Source organism: Polypterus senegalus, chromosome 12, assembly GCF_016835505.1.
Source record: "Polypterus senegalus isolate Bchr_013 chromosome 12, ASM1683550v1, whole genome shotgun sequence".
NCBI classification, from domain to species: Eukaryota; Metazoa; Chordata; class Cladistia; order Polypteriformes; family Polypteridae; genus Polypterus; species Polypterus senegalus.
In genome coordinates, this window is record NC_053165.1 from 5050392 (window position 1) to 5070809 (window position 20418).

Here is a 20418-nt window from a genome sequence, read left to right on the forward strand (position 1 = left end):
ATAAATTTGCAACAACCTCAAGTAAACTTTTTTCACGTTGTCATTGTGGGAAAAAATGAATTTAATCCATTATGGAATAAGGCTGTAGCATAACAAAATGTGGAAAAAGTGATGCGCTGTGAATACTTTCTGGATGCACTGTATCCCAAGTTGGCTGACTGTCTCTCTCGTCTCTTCACCACCTAATAGCTCATGGGTGGTGAGCATACTGGCGCCAGGTGGATGCTGCACGTTGGTGCTGGTTGTTGAAGTGGCTCCCTCCTCTCTGTAAAGCGCTATTTATGATCCAAGGTCTTTTTCTGACCTCTCTGGGTCTAAACTGAAGATGGGTATCATTGGTAGTGTAAATTAACAAGCTGTCAGAGCCCCCTGCTAAGTGGGTCTGTGACACAGTCTAGAACAATCTACAGCCATCTTTAAAGCTGGGTGACATTTTAATACCCCGTCCTTGTGACGCCTTAAATTTATTGCACTTTATAAATAGCAACATCCATTGCTGTGTGTTTATATCCCCCTCTAGTGGTCTTTAATGAAAGCACAGTTTTTGTTTTGTTTTTTTTCCTCCTGCCTTGCTCTTGATTTTTTATTTCGGATTTTTTGCCTGTCCTGTATGTCCTGCACAGATGGCACCTGTAAGATGAGGATGGACTCCGCAGTGTAGCTGTAGAAGTTCATGAGAACTGATGGAGAAAGGCGTGCAGTTGTCAGACGTCTGTGAAGGCGGACGTGCTGGTGAGCCGCCAAGACGTGTTGTGTCCACTTCAGTCCATCAGTGATGGTCACTCCACAGAAACAGCATCAGCCGTTTCAGCTCATTGGGGTCACCCTGGCCTCGCAAAGCATCATGGGGCGCTAGGAGAAAAAAATAGTTTGTCTAAACTGGCTGCATGGGTGAATTTTCAAGTAAAAATTGTGCAGAGAAATCCAGAAAGTTTGCTGTGAACTTCGCCAATCAACAATACAAAGACAGCAGTGAAGATTTCACATGAGCAATACAAGTGCTGGTTAACTTTATTACTCCGATATGTTAATTGTCCGCCTAGCAGTGGTGTTCCGTGTTTCCTTTGGTTCACTTCATCTAATATTAGTCTAAAGACCTGAAGCCATTTGTTGTAACAAATATGTAGAAGAAATCAGGAAGGGGGCAAATAATTTCTCACAGCACTGTGCTGCTTAGTTAAAAGTAATTTGAGGAGCTTCATATCCAAACTGCTGCATGGACTTGATTTACAGGAGGCACAGTCTTCCTACGCAGGTCCGCATTTTTTGACAATGTGTCATTTTTTTTTTTTTCCTCGGTGGTCTCCAGTAAAAGTCCTGTGTTGCGTGTCATGGATGACTCTTTGAATTTCTGTAACTAAATGGTCTGTTATTTGGTGTGACCACCCAAGTTCTCCAGACATCTCGACGCTAGTACCTGCCCAGAAATCAGCTGTGTGGAGTTTCTCGGTTCTCCCTGTGCCTCTGTGGGTTCCGTTTGGCCTTCTGGTGCTCAGGTTGGGTTTGTGGTTGATGCCTCTCTTGTCGGAGTGATATTGATGTACCACCACATGGACATTTAGAAGACCTTAATGTGTTCTGCTTTTATGGGAATCGCAGGCAATCCGGATGGTTGTAGCAGGATGATGTCGACTCTCAAAATGAGAGCATTCATGTGTATGAAATGAGTGCGCTTGGCGAGTCACTCATTCATGTTAAGGGTGCCCCATCTGTTAGAACTACAGTGACCCCTGTTGGTGGCAGAGGTGGGATATGAATGTAATCTCTTTGTGGATTGAAGTCCAAGTTCATTATTATACAGAAGATCTTCTTCCTGAGCGTTTCCTAATCTTGAGAATGTGGTGGTTTAAGGCTGAGGGAGGTGTTAACACTTGATGTGGAGCTCATTTTTCTGTATCCTCAAAAAGAAGGAACTTCAAACCAGCCAATTCTCAATCTCACTTGATATTCCTGTTTGGCAATGAAACTCAATACACCTAAACTGCCAGCCAGGACGCTGTAGAGAAACGTCTGTGTGACACTCCGAAGAGCACAAAGTGGTGTGGGCAGGTGCCCCCGTAACACCTAGAAACCAGAGAGTAACAAACGCACCCAGGCAAACCTGGACCACGGCGGACCGAGTCCGGGGACACCATGTGGAATCGGCTTCTCGCTGTCATTTGTCTGGCTCTGCCCTCCGGTGAGTCCTCCTATTCAGTCAGTGGGATATGAGAGGCTGGGAACAGGCGAGAGGAGGAGGTACATGTTGGGAAGGAACAGTCCAAGTGAATCAAATAGACACATGGACAGATCGGAAAAAGGCGTTATAAAAAAAATGCAAAAAGGTATTAACAGATAGGTATGAAAGACACTATATAACAGACAGAGATAGAACAGGTGTCATTCAATAGATGGGTATAAAAGGCACTATATAATAGATAGGTACATAGACAGGCTGGCGCCCTGCCCGGGGTTTGTTCCTGCCTTGCGCCCTGTGTTGGCTGGGATTGGATCCAGCAGATCCCTATGACCCTGTGCTAGGATATAGCAGGTTGGACAATGAATGACTGACTGACTGACAGGAAGGGTACAATATAATAGAGATATAGGAAAGGTGCTATATAACAGATATAGAAAAGACATTATATAATCAATAGATATGAATGGTACTTTATAATAGACAGGTGGGTAGACAGATAGGAAAGGCACTCTAGAATCGAGACAGATACTGGCAAAGAAGGGAAACGCGTTATGTAATAGACAAGGTGGGAGATAGAGAAGGGAGAGCTGCTACATACAGTAACAGACACAGATGAAATGCACTATAAAATCAGCAGGTAGACAGAGAGATGGGAAAGGTGCTATATAACAGACAGATTTATTTTGCCCTTTGGATATTTTTTTGACTCTACATTTCAGAGCTCCCAGGTTTCTCTCTCCTTGTGAGGCATTTTGATATTTCTGTGTTTTGTAATTTTAATTCTTCCTGCTTCCCATTTTTAGGGATTGCTTAGGTTCAAGTGTGCATATGATAGTTGGGGACTGGCTGCCTTGGGGTGAGGCTTTATCTAGGAAGGTCAGCAAAGGCCCTGCCCTGCTATATGCCATGTTTGTGTCAATGTCACACCGTATACTTTTGGTAGTCCAGGTTATTTTTAATGGTAAAAAAGGAGTGGACATTTTTTTTTTGTTATGCTTTACAAGTCAGTACTTCCTGTTGTGGAAAATGCTCAGTTGCATGTCCTGGTCCAGCTGTTACTGCTGAGATTTTTCCGATTGGGAGGACTGCTGTTTCAAGGTCTCTTATCCTGATTCTTTTGTCCATCTCTCTAAACTCCCCCTTTGCTGTGACATCATCTTCCTGCTCTCCTCTTCCTGTAGATGTCTTCAGTGCCCTGACCATAACTGTGGACCCTCTAATCAAGACCATCGCAGAGAACTGTCCTGGTGGGACATCGGTGGCTTCCATCAACGTCTCAGTGCCTGTTGGCGCCACTCTGAATGGAAACCCTGTCATCGTCAATTCAAGCCCCGCATACCACCCGTTCTTCATTGCTTCCAGTGCTGCCAGCCAGTGGAGTGTAAAGTTCTGTGTGTTGGTGCCCTATTAGTGGTTCTAGAGATGGTGGGGTGGTCCATGGCGAGGGGTGGAAGGTGACTTGCATCTGAACTGGGAGGGCAGCCATCTAGTAAGAAATGAAGAAACGTCTTTCATTTGCCAATCCTCCTTTCTTCCACGATGGGTTCCTGCTCAGCGCGGCTCGGTGTGAATAGAGGTGTGGGGGCTGAGACTCATTTGGACACTCTCTTACTCACACGCTCATTCACTCTCACTTTCTCTTTGTCTCATTCACTCACTTTCTGTTTATGTCTCCCTTGTTTATTCTCTCACTTGTTTTCCAACTTGCTCACACACTCATTCACTCACTCACACGCTTATTTATTCGCTCACTCTGTCTTGCTCAGTGCCTTGTTCGCTATCTCACTTATCCACTCTTCCACTGTCTCACTCTTGTACCTTTTTGTTATGACTTTCATACTGCTTAATGCACTTCCTTCCTCGCTCATTCACTTATTAACTCTTTCACTGTCTCACCCATCTGTCATGTCTTTCTGTGAGTGACCCGTGTGCTTGCTCATATATCTGTTTACCATTTCACTCCCTTGTTGTTTCATGTATTCCTTTACTTACTCACTTTCTCTGTTTCTGTCTCACATATTAACACAGTCACTCGATCTCTTACACACACACACACTCTCAGCTGCTCTCACACTCAGTGACTTGGTGCTGATCTGGATGGCCTGACCCTCTGCCTGGGAATTACAGGAAGGAGGCGGTCCTCCCAGTGTATGCTGGGAATTACAGGAAAGGAGTGGTCCTCCTGCTGTATGCTGGGAATTACAGGAAGGGGCGGTCCTCCCGCTGTATGCTGGGAATTTCAGAAAGGGGGCAGTCCTCCCACGATATGCTGGGAATTACAGGAAGGGGCGGTCCTCCCGCTGTATGCTGGGAATTACAGAAAGGGGGCGGTCCTCCCACGATATTCTGGGAATTACAGGAAGGGGCGGTCCTCCCACTGTATGTCAAGGTGGCCCCGGACCCTGAAATTCTACCTGAAGAGGACAGGACACAGAACTAAACCGATTAACACAAACATAGAAAATACATCCGTAATAAATCATTCCAAATCGAGCCTCCCAGGTGTGAACACCAGCCGGTGTGGAGTCTGCACGCTCCCCTCATGTATCTGTGGTGCTTTTCCCCTTCAGTGCCCTCTTAATAATAATAATTCTTTGTATTTCTATAGCGCTTTTCTCACTGCTCAAAGCACTCAGCAATTGCAGGTTAAGGGCCCAACAGACCAGAGTCCCTTTTGGCATTTACCTTCCGATTGCCAGTGCAGATCCCTAGCCTCAGAGCCACCTCTCCACTTAAGAGATATTCAAGTTCGATTAAATGGTGACTCCTAATTGGTCCCACATGGGTGTCTACATTGGCCATGTCCTACGATGGGCTTGCGTCCAGTCCAGGAAAAGTGCCAGCTCACTATACTCCTGAACTGGGCAAACCAGCTTTAAAAAAAAAAAAAGGGATGGATGGATGGATGAACGTAATGTGTAAGCTGATGTCTGTTTCTGTTTCTAGGTGATCACCGCCTCCGCTCCCATTCTGGATTTTGAAGCTGTTCCCACCTACAGGTTGCAGATCCTGGTGCAGGATTCCAAGGGGAGGTCTGCCTCCCAGTTCATCACGGTGGAGCTGAGCGATGTGAACGAGCCTCCCTTCTTTACCGGGGCCCTGGCACTACAAGGTATCTGTCTAGACTGGGGGGTCCGATTCTAAGGGGAGGCCCACATTGCTTTACCATGTCAAATTAGCTCGACGTGGGCTGTTGAATCTACTGAACTCACTCTAATCCCATCCACTAATTTGAGGGTCTTTTGTCAGTTTTGAGGCATTTTAAATAATTATGCTTTACATTTACCCCTGATGACTTACTGGTCACTTAACAAATTCAGCAAGAACTAAACTGGAAATTGGAATCTGCTGATTTTAAAATTGGCAGCATTGTAGGTGGGCTGTGGCAGACCCCTGCTGAAACTCCAAGGGTTCCTCCTCTCCCGGTCCTTCCAATCTTCAGGTGTGCTGACCGTTCCACCCTTCTTATCCTAAATGTTGTGTTAACCAGTTCATGTTACACTTTGGATTGTAAATATTCACGCTGTTGTAAGTGACTATAATAACATCCCATACTAATCGTGTGACTATTGTAATACCGAGTCCCCTCACAAGTCATTACTTATTAAAATAATCTCCTTTCTTACTGTAACGTGTCATGTTCTTCTCTCCCTCATCATCATTTCATTAATGCTTTTATTCTTGCGAAATTTCTGCAAGCACGGTTTGCTAGTAAATAAATAAACCAGGAGATGGTGAATGTGAAAGAAAGACGTGATCAAACCAGACAAGGGTCAAAGTGATGACACAGTAGCCAGAGCATCGAAGGGTTAAAGATGAGACTCATATGTCAGGAACAAAAGGAAGTCGAAAAACCAAAACCCACAAACCTAATGACAGAGCCCCCTTGAATTTAGAATCTAACTCTGCTTCATCGAGACGTTAACTAAAAGTTGTGTATCCACCGAGCAGTAACACAAGCTGGGAATGGCGCTGCAATAGTGACGTCAACCATGTGACAACTGCACCCACGTGACGTCTCCAAACAGTGACGTGAAAAAATCCAACCTCTTGTAGCCTCGGCCCTCCAGGGCTCCACTTTTAGAATTCACGTCATTGATGACAGCGGGTTACACTATGGCTAAGATTAGGCTTGGGGGAGGAGTTATCTGAGTAAACACGTGACAAAAACCTGCAATCCAATTGGCTGTCCAGCGGTGATCCTGAATCGATTATCTGCAGAGGCCTGCAGCTGGACCCATCTCAAAAAAAAGTCAATAAGACGTGAGCCAAAATAAACCTTGTCAGTTTGCACCAATCTAAAAACGAAATGACGCAAACAAAATGATACGTAAAACCATGTGTTGCTATATTTACTTTTACTCCAGTGAGCTGCTGATGGGGGCGTCATTTCACACGCACCTCGGCCTGAATTTCTCAGTGTTAAGTGACAGCCGTCTGAGGCACCAGGGGGACGATGCCAGGCCGGGCTTCTCAGTAATGTTTGGATGTCGCATTTCTGTAAAGCTCAGCAGTGCCAGCGTCTCCATAGATGTCTGCAGCCTCCACTTGACTTGATCAGCTTGTTCTTCGGCCACGGGCTGAACGGGAGAACGTGAGAACTCCTAAGTGTGAGGCGCCGATTAATTTCTTAAGAATCTCGACTCTCGACGTTGGGCATTTGAAGGAAGTGAAGACTCGCATCTTAAACAACTGAGGGTGGCTCACAGCTCCAGGGTTCAAACCTGACTGGGCACTGCCAGTGTGGAGTGTGCATGTTCTGCCAGGGTCTATGGAGACTTTTCTCCTGGAGGTCCAATTCTCCTCCCAAAAACCCCTTTTAGGTGAATTTGGGACACTAAACTAGTAATCAATAACACAAGCTAATTAATAAATAAATAAAAGTTAGGGGTGTCCCCCAGGGTGGAGATACTTTTCCTTCAAGTCTTGTGCCCCACTACACTGCTGGATTTCGGTCCTGCACTCCTCACTTTCCTGCATTGAAACAAGCCCGCCGGGAACATAGCTGGATATATCAGTTTCTTATTTTCCACTTGATTTTTTTTATGAACTTTGTCTAAAAATTCCCAGTCAATAAAAAGATCCCCTTAAAGGTCCTAATGCTGTCTCCCCCCGTCACAGATGCTGAGGTGTTCCTCCCAGAGGACATTGTGAACAACACTCTCGTCTATAAAGTCGCAGCTCAGGACCCAGACGTGACTGACCTCCAGCTCCAGGTACCATCACATGTCACCGGCTTGTGGGGACTTTTGCCACTTAATGCCACTCACATGTTTTTTTGTTTTTTTGTTTTATCCTGGCCTGCAGTTCACCATAGTCAGCATTTCCCCAGGAAACACGGGATTTTCGATTGATGGTTCCGGTGGGATCTTCACGGTGATGGCATTTGACTACGAAGGAGCTACGAAAAGGTACATGTGACTGCTGGCCCTTTAGTCTCTCTCAGGACAAGATGGACAGCCCAGATGGGTGTAGTACACGATTAAAATGGAGTTGCCTAGCAATGACAGAAGGGGCCTGGAAACCACAAAGTGTTCTGGGAAATCGGGTAACCATTAAAGACAAAGGCAAACTGAGTGGAGTGGAGGGGATGGGAGGGGCGCTATATAACCACATCCTACTTTAACCTTGAATTTAATGTTGGTGTTCTCCATCATATCAAAACCCCCTACCACCCACCTTGCCACCCCATGACATCCTGCTCTCCTAACTCGGCTCCGTTCCCAATACGTGACTCGTGGCATGTGTATGTCGTGTTAAAGTGGCCATTAGAGAATAAGGTGGTGATTGTCTGTGCTGTGCCACTCTTCCATACACCAGCACTGCAGCTCCACTTATCTAAGAGCACAGAAGGCCATTTCAATGCAAAATATGGATACATTGTCAGCATCAGGGCATCAGCAGTCATCAACCGCTACCCACCATCCTGCTCTTCAGCATGCGTCCACGGCAAACACTAAAGGCTGCATGGAGCCCCCACGTACACTGTTTAAAATCCTCTGCCCTCTTAGTCAAGCCACCTCAAGGCTTAGCCAAATTCATCCTTCTATTCCTTTCCAGTGGGCTGAAACTCATTAGCCCCACCCAGACGGTTTTGAATCCAAGATCTAGCCCCACCCACCCTTCTTCCACCCAATCATATAGTCCTACCCTGCCTGTTTCTATTTAGACATCTCAACCCACCAAGCCTGCTGCTACTCACACATCCTGTCCTGCCCAGTCTTTCTGCCACTCAAGCATACTGTACAGTCCCACCCAGCCTGCTGGCACCCAAACACATAGCCCTGTCCACCAATTCACTCAGGCATGTAGCTCCCCATTCCTGCTGCCAATCAATCATCTAGCCCCACCCAGACTTCTGCAACTCACAAATCTAGCCCCGCCCATCCGGCTTCTGTCCAAGCATATAGCCCCACCTCAGCCTGTTGCCCCTCAAGTATTTAGTCCAGCTCAACATGTGCCACCCACTCTGCTGCCACTCAAACATTTAGCCCCACACACCTAGAAATGGGCACTCATTGATTTATGACACCATCATATTCGTGTATTTTTCAGGGATACCTGCCACAGATTGAAGCTTTCAGAGAGTCCAAAGGGTTATTTTGGGGGCTCCAGACCCTCATATATTTCACACCTGGAATGCCATTCCCTGTTGGTCCCTACATTCTGTCCAATGGAACAATCCCTTCCAAAGATGAGGATACTTTCCATTGGTTTGCATGCCCACTCAATCGTTAGTATGGGTGCCATGTGTTGGCATTGTACCTAAGCCCAAACCTACCCCACCATGGCACTGGCTTATTTGTATGTGCTTCACTTTATGCCGACCATCGTCCTGTGTTCAGCTCAGTGGACAGAATGCCATGCCACTCAGATTTGGACGGGGTGCCCAGACATTAATCTGTGCTTGGCAGGTTTTCCTTGTCACAACATGCCGAGGAGCTGACCAGCGCAATTCTTTCTTGCACAGCTTCTGTCTGCATGTGTTGTTGTGAGGTCAGATCAACCATCTTCACCTTCTCTCTCTCTCAAAGCTACATGGTTTCAGTAAGAGTTCAGGACCACGGAGGCCTTGCTGTCCTCGGGAATATCAAAGTGTACATCACCAACGTCAACGATAATGGACCCACCTTAAACTGCACGTGAGTACCACATTCATCTATCCATCACTGCTGTGTATAGTATGGGGTTCCTGGAATCCATCTCACTGGCATTAGGTACCAACACCAAACATGATGCCAATTCATTAGTAGGTGAGTTCATGTGCCCTCAAAACCTGGGCCAGTTTAATGATGCCAATCATTGAACCTAATCTTGTAAAAGTGGAGGAAGAGAGAGAGCACACGTGAACTCGAGATAAACACTAGAGGGCAGCACAGAGCACTGGGGGCAAACTCAAAAGTCACCTGACCCAAAAAACATCTGAGAGGAACCACACACAGAAAAACACTCAGGGAGGCGCAAGTCGGACACAAATCGGATGAGTCCGATGCCAGCTGGCTACCCAGCCCCTTTGTGGACCCCCCAATATCCATGAGTGCAGCACCAGGGGATGAGTGATGGGACATAGCAGCTCACCTTCTGAGGCAGAAGAAGATGGCCATGAAGCTAAAGCCAGGAGGAACAGGTGAGGCAGAGTGGTAATCGGGAGATGGAGACACCAGGCAGGCCAAGCGCTTTGGCAGCGCTGGCAGGAGAACCCGGGGGCCCCCCGTCGAGTCGATTCTCATCAAGAACCTAAACAGAAGAAATTCAGCTCATTCACAGCCACAGTTTCTCAACGTTCTTTCATCTTTCTGAATGCAATCTGATCCACAAATGAATAAAAGGATTGAGATCCGAGTGCATCCGTGCAACGGGTGACACCTCAGCACCACACTGAAGAGTGTGAGACGGTCCTGCCACCAACATCCAGTTTCTTCTCTGCAAGTTGGAGGACCTGCTTGCAGGGCTGGGCACAGATTAACATCATACCCACAGCGCATGCTGCCATCCTCTCTCTCTCTCCGTGCTGAGGCTGCCCTCTTTGGGTAAAGCTGGGAATTGAGCGACACCGCTGGGCTTCTTTTGTGTGAAGATGAACGTGAATTGTTTAAGTTGTGCAGACTGGGAGCATTCACCCTTGTCATTAGATAAATGTGCTTCATGAAGCCAGCGTCCATCTGTCCATGCTCCACACATCTGCCCAGCTATCCCTGTCCATTCAGCTCTCCTTGTTTGCTCATTCCTCAGTCCTCCATCACCTTTCTGAAAGTTCATCCATTTAGCTGTCCAGCCCCATTCTTTCATATCATCCTTCCAGTCATTTCTTCCCCATCTATTCAATCCTCGTCCATTTATCTATCCATCCACCCACCTGGGATTGATGAAGTGACTGTCCCTAGTGTGTGCTTGGTGTGTGGGTGTGTGTGCCCTGTGGTGGGCTGGCATCCTGCCTTGCGCCCTGTGTTGGCTGGGATTGGCTCCAGCAGACCCCCGTGACCCCGTAGTTAGGATACAGCGGGTTGGATAATGGACGGATGGATGACTTCAGGGTTTCTCTTCTTTGGTGGCATGTTGACGTTTCTGATGGCCTTTTCTGTTTAGTCGTCGCTCTGCCTTTTTACCCACTTCAGGTAACCAATCCTCAGCGTCCGCCAGTCCGCCTTCACTTCACGCGTGGCCAGGGCAGAGCCCAAGATCGTTTCTCAATTTTCTTTTTCTTTCTGTTCAGCTTCATAGGTTACAGTGCTGGCACTAAAACCCTCGTGCCTCAAACTTCGACCTCAGGTGGGACAGCCCGCTTCAAAGTGGACGAGGAGTTGACCATTGGCACCCTGGTGGCCACCTGCGTGGCCAGTGACGCGGACCTCATGAACGACCTGTCCTTCCGCCTTCAGCCGGATAACCCCCTCTTGTCGGTCAGCACGCGTATGTATTGTGCAGCGCCCATTGAGTTGGCCAGGGAAGGCGCTATATAAAAGATCCTGACCACTTAAAGAGCCCAGTTTCCATTTCTTGACACCAAATGTGCTACACTGGGCTGAATGGCACTCAAGGGGCTGCAATGATAGTGTAACAGTCAGTCACTCTTTATTCAATATGGCGCCATTTAAATCTGTCCCTGTCACAAAGATCACAACAATACTAGAAAAGGGAAGGGTAAGTGAGGGCCAGGAGTACAAGAGGGGAGAACGAGAATAATCGGGAACTGGGAGAAGAGCCGGGGTGCAGAGTACTGGTGACGCAATGGGACATTAGCAGATGCACTGTGCCATCCTTCATGCCCGTTTGCTGTTTGGGTAGCTCTGAGTGTGTGTGTGCCCAGCATGACTCTTGTCTTGTGTTTTGCAGGAGCTGGCAGTGTGCTGACAGCGGCTCGGATGGATGTGGAAAGCGATGGCTTTGTGCCACTCCAGTCCTTTGCCGTCATGGTCTGCGATGGAGGCGGGAGATGTGCAGCCATCCCGGCCACTCTTGAAGTTCTGCCCATTAATGATGTGCCACCATACTGCTATCAGTCCTTTTACAAGTGAGTTTTACACTTTAACTGTGCCGTCTTCTCGGAGTCGCTGGTTCAAATGTCTGGACCTCTTGATTTATTTTTAAGGCCAGCTTACAAACTTTAGATGTATCCGTAAAGGAGTTGAGTGTTGTACTGCAGTCTGCCACATGATGGCACTAATGGCACAAAGGCAGGAGGAGGGAACACAAGGACCTCCAGAGGAGACGTTGGCACAAAACACTTCAGTTTAGTGACGCAAATCTCAGAACAGTATTTGCTATTGATGTTAATCAGCCTTTACTTTATATAGCGCCTTTCACAGTAGCCAATCGCTCAGGCCACCTCAATCAGGCATTATGTATTGTCTATGGTGCCTTCCTGTAATTAATATCTCAAAGAATGTCATGGCCATCGAGATTTTAGAAAATGTATATTATTAGTGTCAGTTCATCAATGTTTATTATATATAGTGCCTTTAATAAGAGATAATAGCTCAGCATGATATGTTAAAAATCTCAGCTCATCAAACTTTATTTTATATGGCACCTTTTACAGTGTCCAATAGTACAGAACAATTGATGCTATTGATCTCTGCTACTCAGTCTTTATGTTATACGGTGCCTTTCACATCAGCCAATATCACAGAAGACTTTAGATAATCAATCTACTCTAACGAGGTTTCATTTTAAAGCGCCTTTCACAGTTCCCAATAGCACTGTTAGTCGGAGTTAGTTGATCTTTATGTTATATGGTGCCTTTCACAACAGCCAATATCCCAAAAGACTTTGGATTATCAATCTTATCTAGCCAATCTTCATTTTATTTAGCACCTTTTAATGACACATTTTCTTTATATAGCACCTTTCCCACCTGTCCATTCTGAGTATGACGGTAATCTTCCTCCAGCCCTGCAAGTAGGCCTTCCAACCTTTAGGGAAAAAAACCCTACATTCTGTGGGCTGCTGGCAGAGCTGGCACTCCAGCCACCATAAAAAACCTCACACTCGTCCCATTCCTTCTGAATTGGTGTGGTGCTGAGGTGCCACCCGTCGCATGGCTGCACTCGGGTCCTAATCTGGGATCCTGAGGTGGTTTGTCATGTGTTGGGTGCGGCAATGCACTGTATCAGCGCCTGCTCCTAACCTCTCTCTCTCTTGTTTCCCACACTCAAAGCACTTTCATAGTGATCAATATCTCATAACACTCGACACTATGAGCGTCTGGATGTATTCAGCTCAAACCGCAACCTAAACTGGGATTAACAGTCACGAAAATATGAAATAAATCCAAGGGAGGAAAGACAACGAATGAATCTAAAAAGTTAAAGTGAACCACAAACGTTAATGCGAATTGCTAGAGTGAACACCAGAGGGCGCTGCAGTGAAGGAAATACACAGTCAAGTTAGGAGACAAGAGAGACGGCCGAGGGGACTTTGGGCTTCAGGCGTCTTGGAGCCTACAGGTTTGTGCCAGCCTGGAATGGCATTCTGCCCACTTAGCTCTGCTTTCTTTTATGTTGGCATTCCCTAATTCTGGTCCTGGAGGACTGCCATATCTAAATGTTACTAGTACGCAATTAAATGAGAACCTGTGGTACATCTGCACAGGTCTGGCCATCTCAGTGCCCAGCTACAAGCCTGTTATTGACCAACAGCAACTCTCTGTTATGCCAGCCAGACATTCTTAGGTGTGTTGTTTGTTTATGATGTTTAGATTTTTTTTTTCTTGTGCTTCTGTAAAGTTTTTATTTCCCCTTACAGAAAAACAATGTCCTTATATCAATCATATAGTGCCTTTCATATCTATCTTATGCTGCCTTTCATTTCCATCTCTCTATCCTGTATTGCTTCTCATTTTTATCACATGGTGCCTTTATCTTGTTATCCATCTTACTGTGCCTTTCACATCTATTATAAAGTGCCTTTCATATCCACCCTGTATTGCCTTTCATCTTTATCATTTAGTGCCTTTATGGATCTGCTCTATAGTGCCTTTCATATCTATCTATCTATCTATCTATCTATCTATCTATCTATCTATATCTATCTATCTTTCTATCTATCTATCTATCTATCTATCTATCTATCTATCTATCTATCTATCTATCTATCTGTTATATAGTGCCTATCTATCTATCTATCTATCTATCTATCTATCTATCTATCTATCTATCTATCTATCTATCTATATAGTGCCTATCTATCTATCTATCTATCTATATATGCCTATCTATCTATCTATCTATCTATCTATCTATCTATCTATCATATAGTGCCTTTCCTATCTATCTATCTATCTATCTATCTATCTATCTATCTATCTATCTATCTATCTATCATATAGTGCCTTTCCTATCTATCTATCTATCTATCTATCTATCTATCTATCTATCTATCTATCTATCTATCTATCTATCTATCTATCTATCCTCTTTGTCGTATAATCCCATCTACTTATCAATGTTAAGCAGTGTTTTAATCATATTGCAGTTCCACTGTGGCCACTAGGGGGTGATACAGGACTACGATGACAAGTCTTTTCTTTTCCTACATCCTCAGTTAGTTGAGAGGGTCCGGTGCTCTTCTGCCCCTAACTACTTACCGTAACACGAGGACTGGGTGGATTGCGTGCCCACACTTGGAAGAGTACTGGTGTGGACAGCCAGCCTGCTACTGTGTAGACTCGCTCTGTTTGTAGGGGGTCACTCGGGCAGCCCTGGTGCTGCTAGGGGAGGCTGACAGATTTCTAGATAGAACACTCTGGGTATGAGCAGGCGATCTGACCCACTAGGATCCCACATCCTCTTCACCTGATTTCTCCAGCCAGCCTGCAGTGCCTTCAGAAAGTATTCAGACCTTTCACTTTTTTCACATTTTATTATGTTGAAGCCCTTGTGCTAAAATCTTTTGCCTCATCAAGCTTTTCACAAACATTTCACTGGTGCAAGATCTTGGATGCTTTGATTTGGCTCAGGTGCATCCCATTCTGTTGATGGTCACTGTGTTGTTTTGTTTGGAGTCCACTTGTGGTCAACTCAACTGTTTGGAGCGATAAGGAAAAACACACCTGTGTATAGAAGGAGCAAACACCGAGCCGTGAGGTCAAAGCAATTGTGGTAATCTGAGGTAGTCAACCTCAATGAAGGTCCCCAAGACCACACTGGCTGGCCTCCATAATTCACAAATAGAAGAAGTTTGGAACAACCACAGCTCTTTGTAGAGATGACCTGCTGGCCAAATTGAGCAACTTGAGGAGAAGCGCCTTAGTTAGAGAGGTGACCAAAAACCTGATGATCAGTCTACCCGATAACCCTGTGTGGAGATGGGAGAAACTTCTAGAAAGACAACAATCCCTCCACCAATCTGGGGTTTATGGCAGAACAGCCAGATGACACATGAAAACCCATTTGGAGTTTCCAAGAAAGGCTCTTAGACAACTCACAGACTGTGAGAAAGAAGATTCTCTGGTCTGGAGAAACCAATATTGGTGTCATGTCTAGAGGAAAGCAGGCAGCGCTCTTCACCTGAGCAATGCCACTCCATTAGTGAAGTATGGTGGTGGTAGCATCAAAACAGACAGGACTGAGGGAAAGCTGAGCATAACAAAGTGGAGAGATGTCCTTAATGAAAACCTGCTGAGAACGCTCTGGAGCTCAGACTGGGCGAAGGTTCACAAAGCAAAGACAACATAATGGGGGGCTTAGAAACAACTGTGGGAATATCTCTGAGTGGTCCAGGCTCTGAATCCAATCAAACATCTCCAGAGAGACCTGACAATAGCTGTCCACCAATGGTCTCCATCCAACCTGACAGAACTTGAGAGGATCTGCAGAGAAGAAGACCCCTAAATCCAGGTTTGGGAAGCTCGTCACATCAAACCAAAGAAGACACCAGGCTGCCAAAACGGCTTCACTAATTTTGAGTAAAGGATCTCCACACTTGTGTCAATTTTAATAAATTTGCAAAAATTCCTAAAATCCGATATTCATTTTTTCCATTCTAGTGGTTGTGGAGTGTTGCTTTATGAGGGGAAAAATGAATTTAAATGATTTTAGAACAAGGCTCCAACATAAGATAATGGGTAAGAAGTGAAGGGTCTACGTGCACCATGACTTGCACGTTCCTGAAAGGTTCCCCACAAGTGTCTCTGATCCCAGCAGATCTCTTGCACCACCACGTTTCCTTCATGATTTCATGAAAAGTGAAAGGACAATCGTGCCGACTGAACCAAATGCTGCTGAGGTGCCACTCTGCGACTGTCATAATTCACCTGGTTTTCTTTTACTGTCCTCAGTTTTATCCGTGCAGGCTCCATTCCTGCTAACACCACCGTGGCCAGTCTTAACTGTTTCGACGGTGACAAACCCCCAGATGCTCTTCAGTACACTCCATATGGAGGACTTCTGGGACCAGGGCAGCTGTTTCAGCAGGTCACTGGCTCACCGATGACCATTCAGGTAAGGTGGGATTTCTTGGTATGTTCTCCCTCTGCTTCTACCTCCCCATCATTCAGACATGCAGGTCAGGATAAGTGGAAACCCTAAGTCAACCACTTTAAGACAAGTGTGGGGGAGTGTGTAGATGTACCCAACAACGTAATGGCGACTTGTCCTGATTGCATCCCTAATGACCCTGAATGGGATTTAATGCTTTTGAAAATGGATGATGAGCCATCACAGAATGTGTAAACAGAAGAAGCAAAATGCTACAATTGAGCTGGGGAAATGGCAGATAAGAACAGACGGGACATGCAACAGAATGGAATTCAAATGACCATTTATGTGTGCATTTGTAACATTTCTCAAATTTGTGGTTTCTACTGAAGATCATTAGTAGGCATCAGGCAGGAATCTGGGGCAACAGAACACTGCAGGGCAGGTTAACGTGCACACCTTCACTCCATCATTCGCTCTCCCATGGTCCCTCCGCCATTCAGAGTCTCCTGTCAACGTAATGTGTGTGCCTTTGGGATGTGGGAACGTTCACGAGCAGCCAGAAATATCCCACTGTGCCACACCACTCAGACAGTGGCCACCCACTGACAAAGTTATTTTGAGACCAGAAGAGGGACACGGGTTATTAGTAGGTTTAAAATTCCCCATTAGTGCTTGCCACACTCGTCTACTCGCCTCATAGTGAAACCCCAAATGCCATAGAGCTATAAATATTTGTTATGTAGCCTGATTAACAGAGTTTGCCCCTCCTGGAGAGCGAGTATGTCCAGGATGACCCACACAGTGATTTGTCAGTGCTGCTTAACTAATAAGATGCCAGGCCTTTAATGACCTCGTGGGCATGCCCATCAGCAGGGTGTCTGTCTGCAGAGGGAGCGTCGACCTCATCATTGAGAGATTTACCGACCTCAGTGGTGATATTCATATGACTCTTCCTATGAAGTCAGTAGACGGATTGGGGGAACATGGGGGGGGTCTTGAGGTCTCTGTAAAGGGGTGTGTGGTGCTCCCGATATCTGCAAAAGGATGAAGGTCCAAGTCTTTAGAGTCCTGGTGCTCCTTGTTTGTGAGACATGGACACTATCCAGTGACGTGAGACGAAGACTAGACTCCTTCACAAATGTCTCTTCAGAGAATCCTTGGGTACCGTTGGTTTAACTTTGTGTTGCTCATGGAGTCTCAAATGTGGTTCATGACCTGCATTGTGAGGGAGCGTCAGTTACGGCACTATGGCCATGTGGTGCGATTACCTAAAGGCGATCCAGGTCAGAGGACCCTCATTGTTGAGGACACCCACATAACATCTGGCTGCGGTGGATAGAGGGTCATTATGATGACCTGGCCATCGGCCACACTATATATGTTTATTTTCAATTAATGTTCCGTCTAGTGTAGCATCTGTTTGAGCAGAACAACAAATCTGGGAAGAGGAAGGAGGACAAAGTTTCTTCAGTGGTATCAAAAAGAGCTGGGGCTCAAGGCAGCATCTGCCTAGCTATTGCTTTTATGGCCATCGCTATACTGTGCTACTTTACTTATAAATCAACAGGGAATAGTTGGCGTAGCCGGCATGATCCCCTTTTCCCAGATTTGGTAAAAATCTGTGTGGGACGTGGGGTTACACTCTATGTACCCTGATATTTCAGTGCTTACCTTAATTAATGGCTTCTTGGTCTCTTGGCTGACCACTGAAGTGGCTGAACCCTGGAACCAAGAAACCATTCACTGTGTTTAGAACTGCCAGTTAACCTGACATGCATGTCATTAGGGATGTGGGATTAACACTGGAGTATCTAGGGACAGGGCAACATCTGTCTGGCCTTTGGTATGATGAGATAATTTACTTATAGACCAGTAGATTTGTAATCTGGCGTAGTCAGTATGATCCGTTTCATATTTTAAAGAGATTTGGGGTTCTGTGGTTCTACATCATATACTCTGATGTTTCAGTGCAAACCCTAGTTAGGAGCTTCTTGGTCTCTTGGCTGACTTTGAAGGTGGCTGAACAGAACAAAACCTTTTCATGCCTAACTGTATTATAGTTTGGTCCATGTTTAGAATTCCCAGTTAACCTGACATATGTATCTTTAGGGATGTGGCTGGAAAACCAGAGGATCTGGAGAAAGGGCAGTGTCTGCCCACCCTTTGCTTTTGTCACAGTCAGTATGCTGTAGTTGTTACAAATCAGTAGAGAATGGTATGTGTATGGATGGACCAAAGGATGGTGCAAACATGGTTGGTTATCCAGCTGACTGTGATGGTCCAGAGTGGACAAAGGTCCATGGTCAGTTTTTGATCTTAGTCCATCCTTGTTGCCCTCTTCTAGTCAGTTTCTCTTCTCAGTTACTTGTTATACTGACTATGGGACGAGACACCAGAGAAGGTCAGCTTCAGCAATAAAAGGACTCAATCTGCTTCTCATGAGACTTCAAGATTATACTTAAAGGCCAGTGGACCGAAGTCAACTTGATGCTGACAGGGACTTTATTCTCTCCGTACAGGTCACTCGTACTCTGGACTTTAATGATCCTGCAGTTGTGGCTGCTGAGCACATTTACCAGATCATGATAGTCATCTCTGACTCCACCAGCCCTGTTCACAATGGTAAGTGCACTTCATGAAAGTCACTTAACTGAGGTTGTGGACATCTTAGAGTTTTAGGAACAATGATTTTGTTTTATTTTTAAATATTATGACATCTCGATTAGTGGACCTGACGTATAACTTGAATGGGGAGCCATGCAGGTAAGGGTGGTGGGCTCCATGGGGTCATGGCCCTGAGATGCGGCTAAGGGTCAGATTGGGCTATGCAGTTAAGAAGATGGAGATGATGAGGGCTGGCTATTGAGAACTCACTGAAGAGGACGAGAACATGGAGCTCTGATGAAGCTGAGGGGGACTTGAACAGACTGAGCTACAAGCAGCGGCTCTGCTTTACCATTCAGTGTTATCTGCACCCTTGTCTGCACTGCTTGTCACTAACTCCGTAGAAAAAGGTGAACTTAACTTTCTTTTACCATAATTTTTAACATCAAAAGGTATGGCAAAAATGCAAATTTCTGAATTTTGTTTATTTGTAAATATTCTATCACATATTTCTGAATGCAAAATAAGAGTAGAAAAAGAATTTGATCATTTAGAAGTTAAGTATTTGTGCGACCCCATGACTAAACTAGTTTAAATAAATTTCAAAAATGTATAAAAATCCCAAAATTGAAAACTGAAGAAGGTCAGGTCAGGTCAGGGAGCCTGCACTGGTACAGGGCCTTGCCGCACCCACCAGACGACAAAACAGCTTGGGATCCTGGTTGGCAAACCCCCTGGCAGACCAACGCTTTGGAAATAACCCTCTGTCTCCTGCAGTCAGGTGTTACGTGGCGTCCCCTTGGCCTGGTCCAGCCACTCGGGTCCTTAGCAATGAGGGTCCTGTGAGCCAGATCACCCTCAGGTAATCGTGCCACATCGCCGTAGTGCCGTAACTGATGATCCCTCACAATGCAGGTCATGGGCCTCATACAGGACTCCGTGAGCAGCACAAAGTCACACCAGCGGGACCCAAGGATTCTCAGAAGAGGACGCAGTACTGAAGGAGTCCAGTCTTCTCAGGTCACTGGATAACATCCATATGTCACAAACGGGAAGCAGCAGGACTCTAAAGACTTGGACCTTCGTCCTTTTGCAGAGATATCAGGAGCACCACCAAGCCCTTCCCAGTGACCTAATGACCCCCCATGCTCTCCCAATCCGTCTACTGACTTCATAGGAAGAGTCACCAGAGTCACATGAATGTCACACCGAGGTCAGTAAACCTCTTGACGACATTGACACTCTCTCCGCAGACAGACACACTGCTGATGGCCGTGCCCGAGTGGTCACTAAAGGCCTGGCTCTTGGTTTTTATCAGGACCCTCGCGAGCCCAGACACTCAGACTCCTCACTCAGTCTCTCGAGAGCCCCCATCAGACTCTTTAAATTGTTTTTAAAAAGAAACAGTGGATAGTAATAAGACCTACAAAAACGGAGCAGGAGAACTCAGCACAAGGATACAAAAATAAGAATACTAATAACGAAAAGAAGGACGAGGGGCCGTAGGAGTCTTTAACATATTGTGTGCACAGTCGGGTGCACCTCGCAAAGGATTCTCACTCCACCTGTCTGAACTGATATCACGCTCTTGTTTTCATGCTTGGGCCATCTGAACTGAGCCCTAACAATCTCTGTGTCCCATGGCATGGCTACTGGCAGGCATCACCACTAGGTGGCAGTCGTCAGGTAACTACACGGTAAACGTGGCTGCTCACT

At 45.9% G+C, this 20418-nt stretch overlaps 1 protein-coding gene across 2 annotated transcripts in view; it reads left to right on the forward strand.

The window, feature by feature from the left end:
* The first annotated feature begins 1892 nt into the window (after positions 1-1892).
* Positions 1893-20418, forward strand: part of LOC120541334 (cadherin-related family member 3-like) — a 37672-nt gene continuing 19146 nt past the window's right edge. Inside the window, exons 1-10 of one of the 2 annotated variants that reach the window (XM_039772856.1) lie at positions 1893-2179; positions 3361-3560; positions 5126-5291; positions 7301-7395; positions 7487-7590; positions 9214-9321; positions 10893-11089; positions 11513-11690; positions 15957-16119; positions 18618-18720. In XM_039772856.1, the coding sequence (XP_039628790.1) occupies positions 2134-2179; positions 3361-3560; positions 5126-5291; positions 7301-7395; positions 7487-7590; positions 9214-9321; positions 10893-11089; positions 11513-11690; positions 15957-16119; positions 18618-18720 (1360 nt within the window). In that variant the 5' untranslated portion in view covers positions 1893-2133. Of the gene's footprint in view, positions 2180-3073; positions 3561-5125; positions 5292-7300; positions 7396-7486; positions 7591-9213; positions 9322-10892; positions 11090-11512; positions 11691-15956; positions 16120-18617; positions 18721-20418 lie in introns of those variants that run through there. The other variant, XM_039772855.1, reaches the window with a different exon arrangement.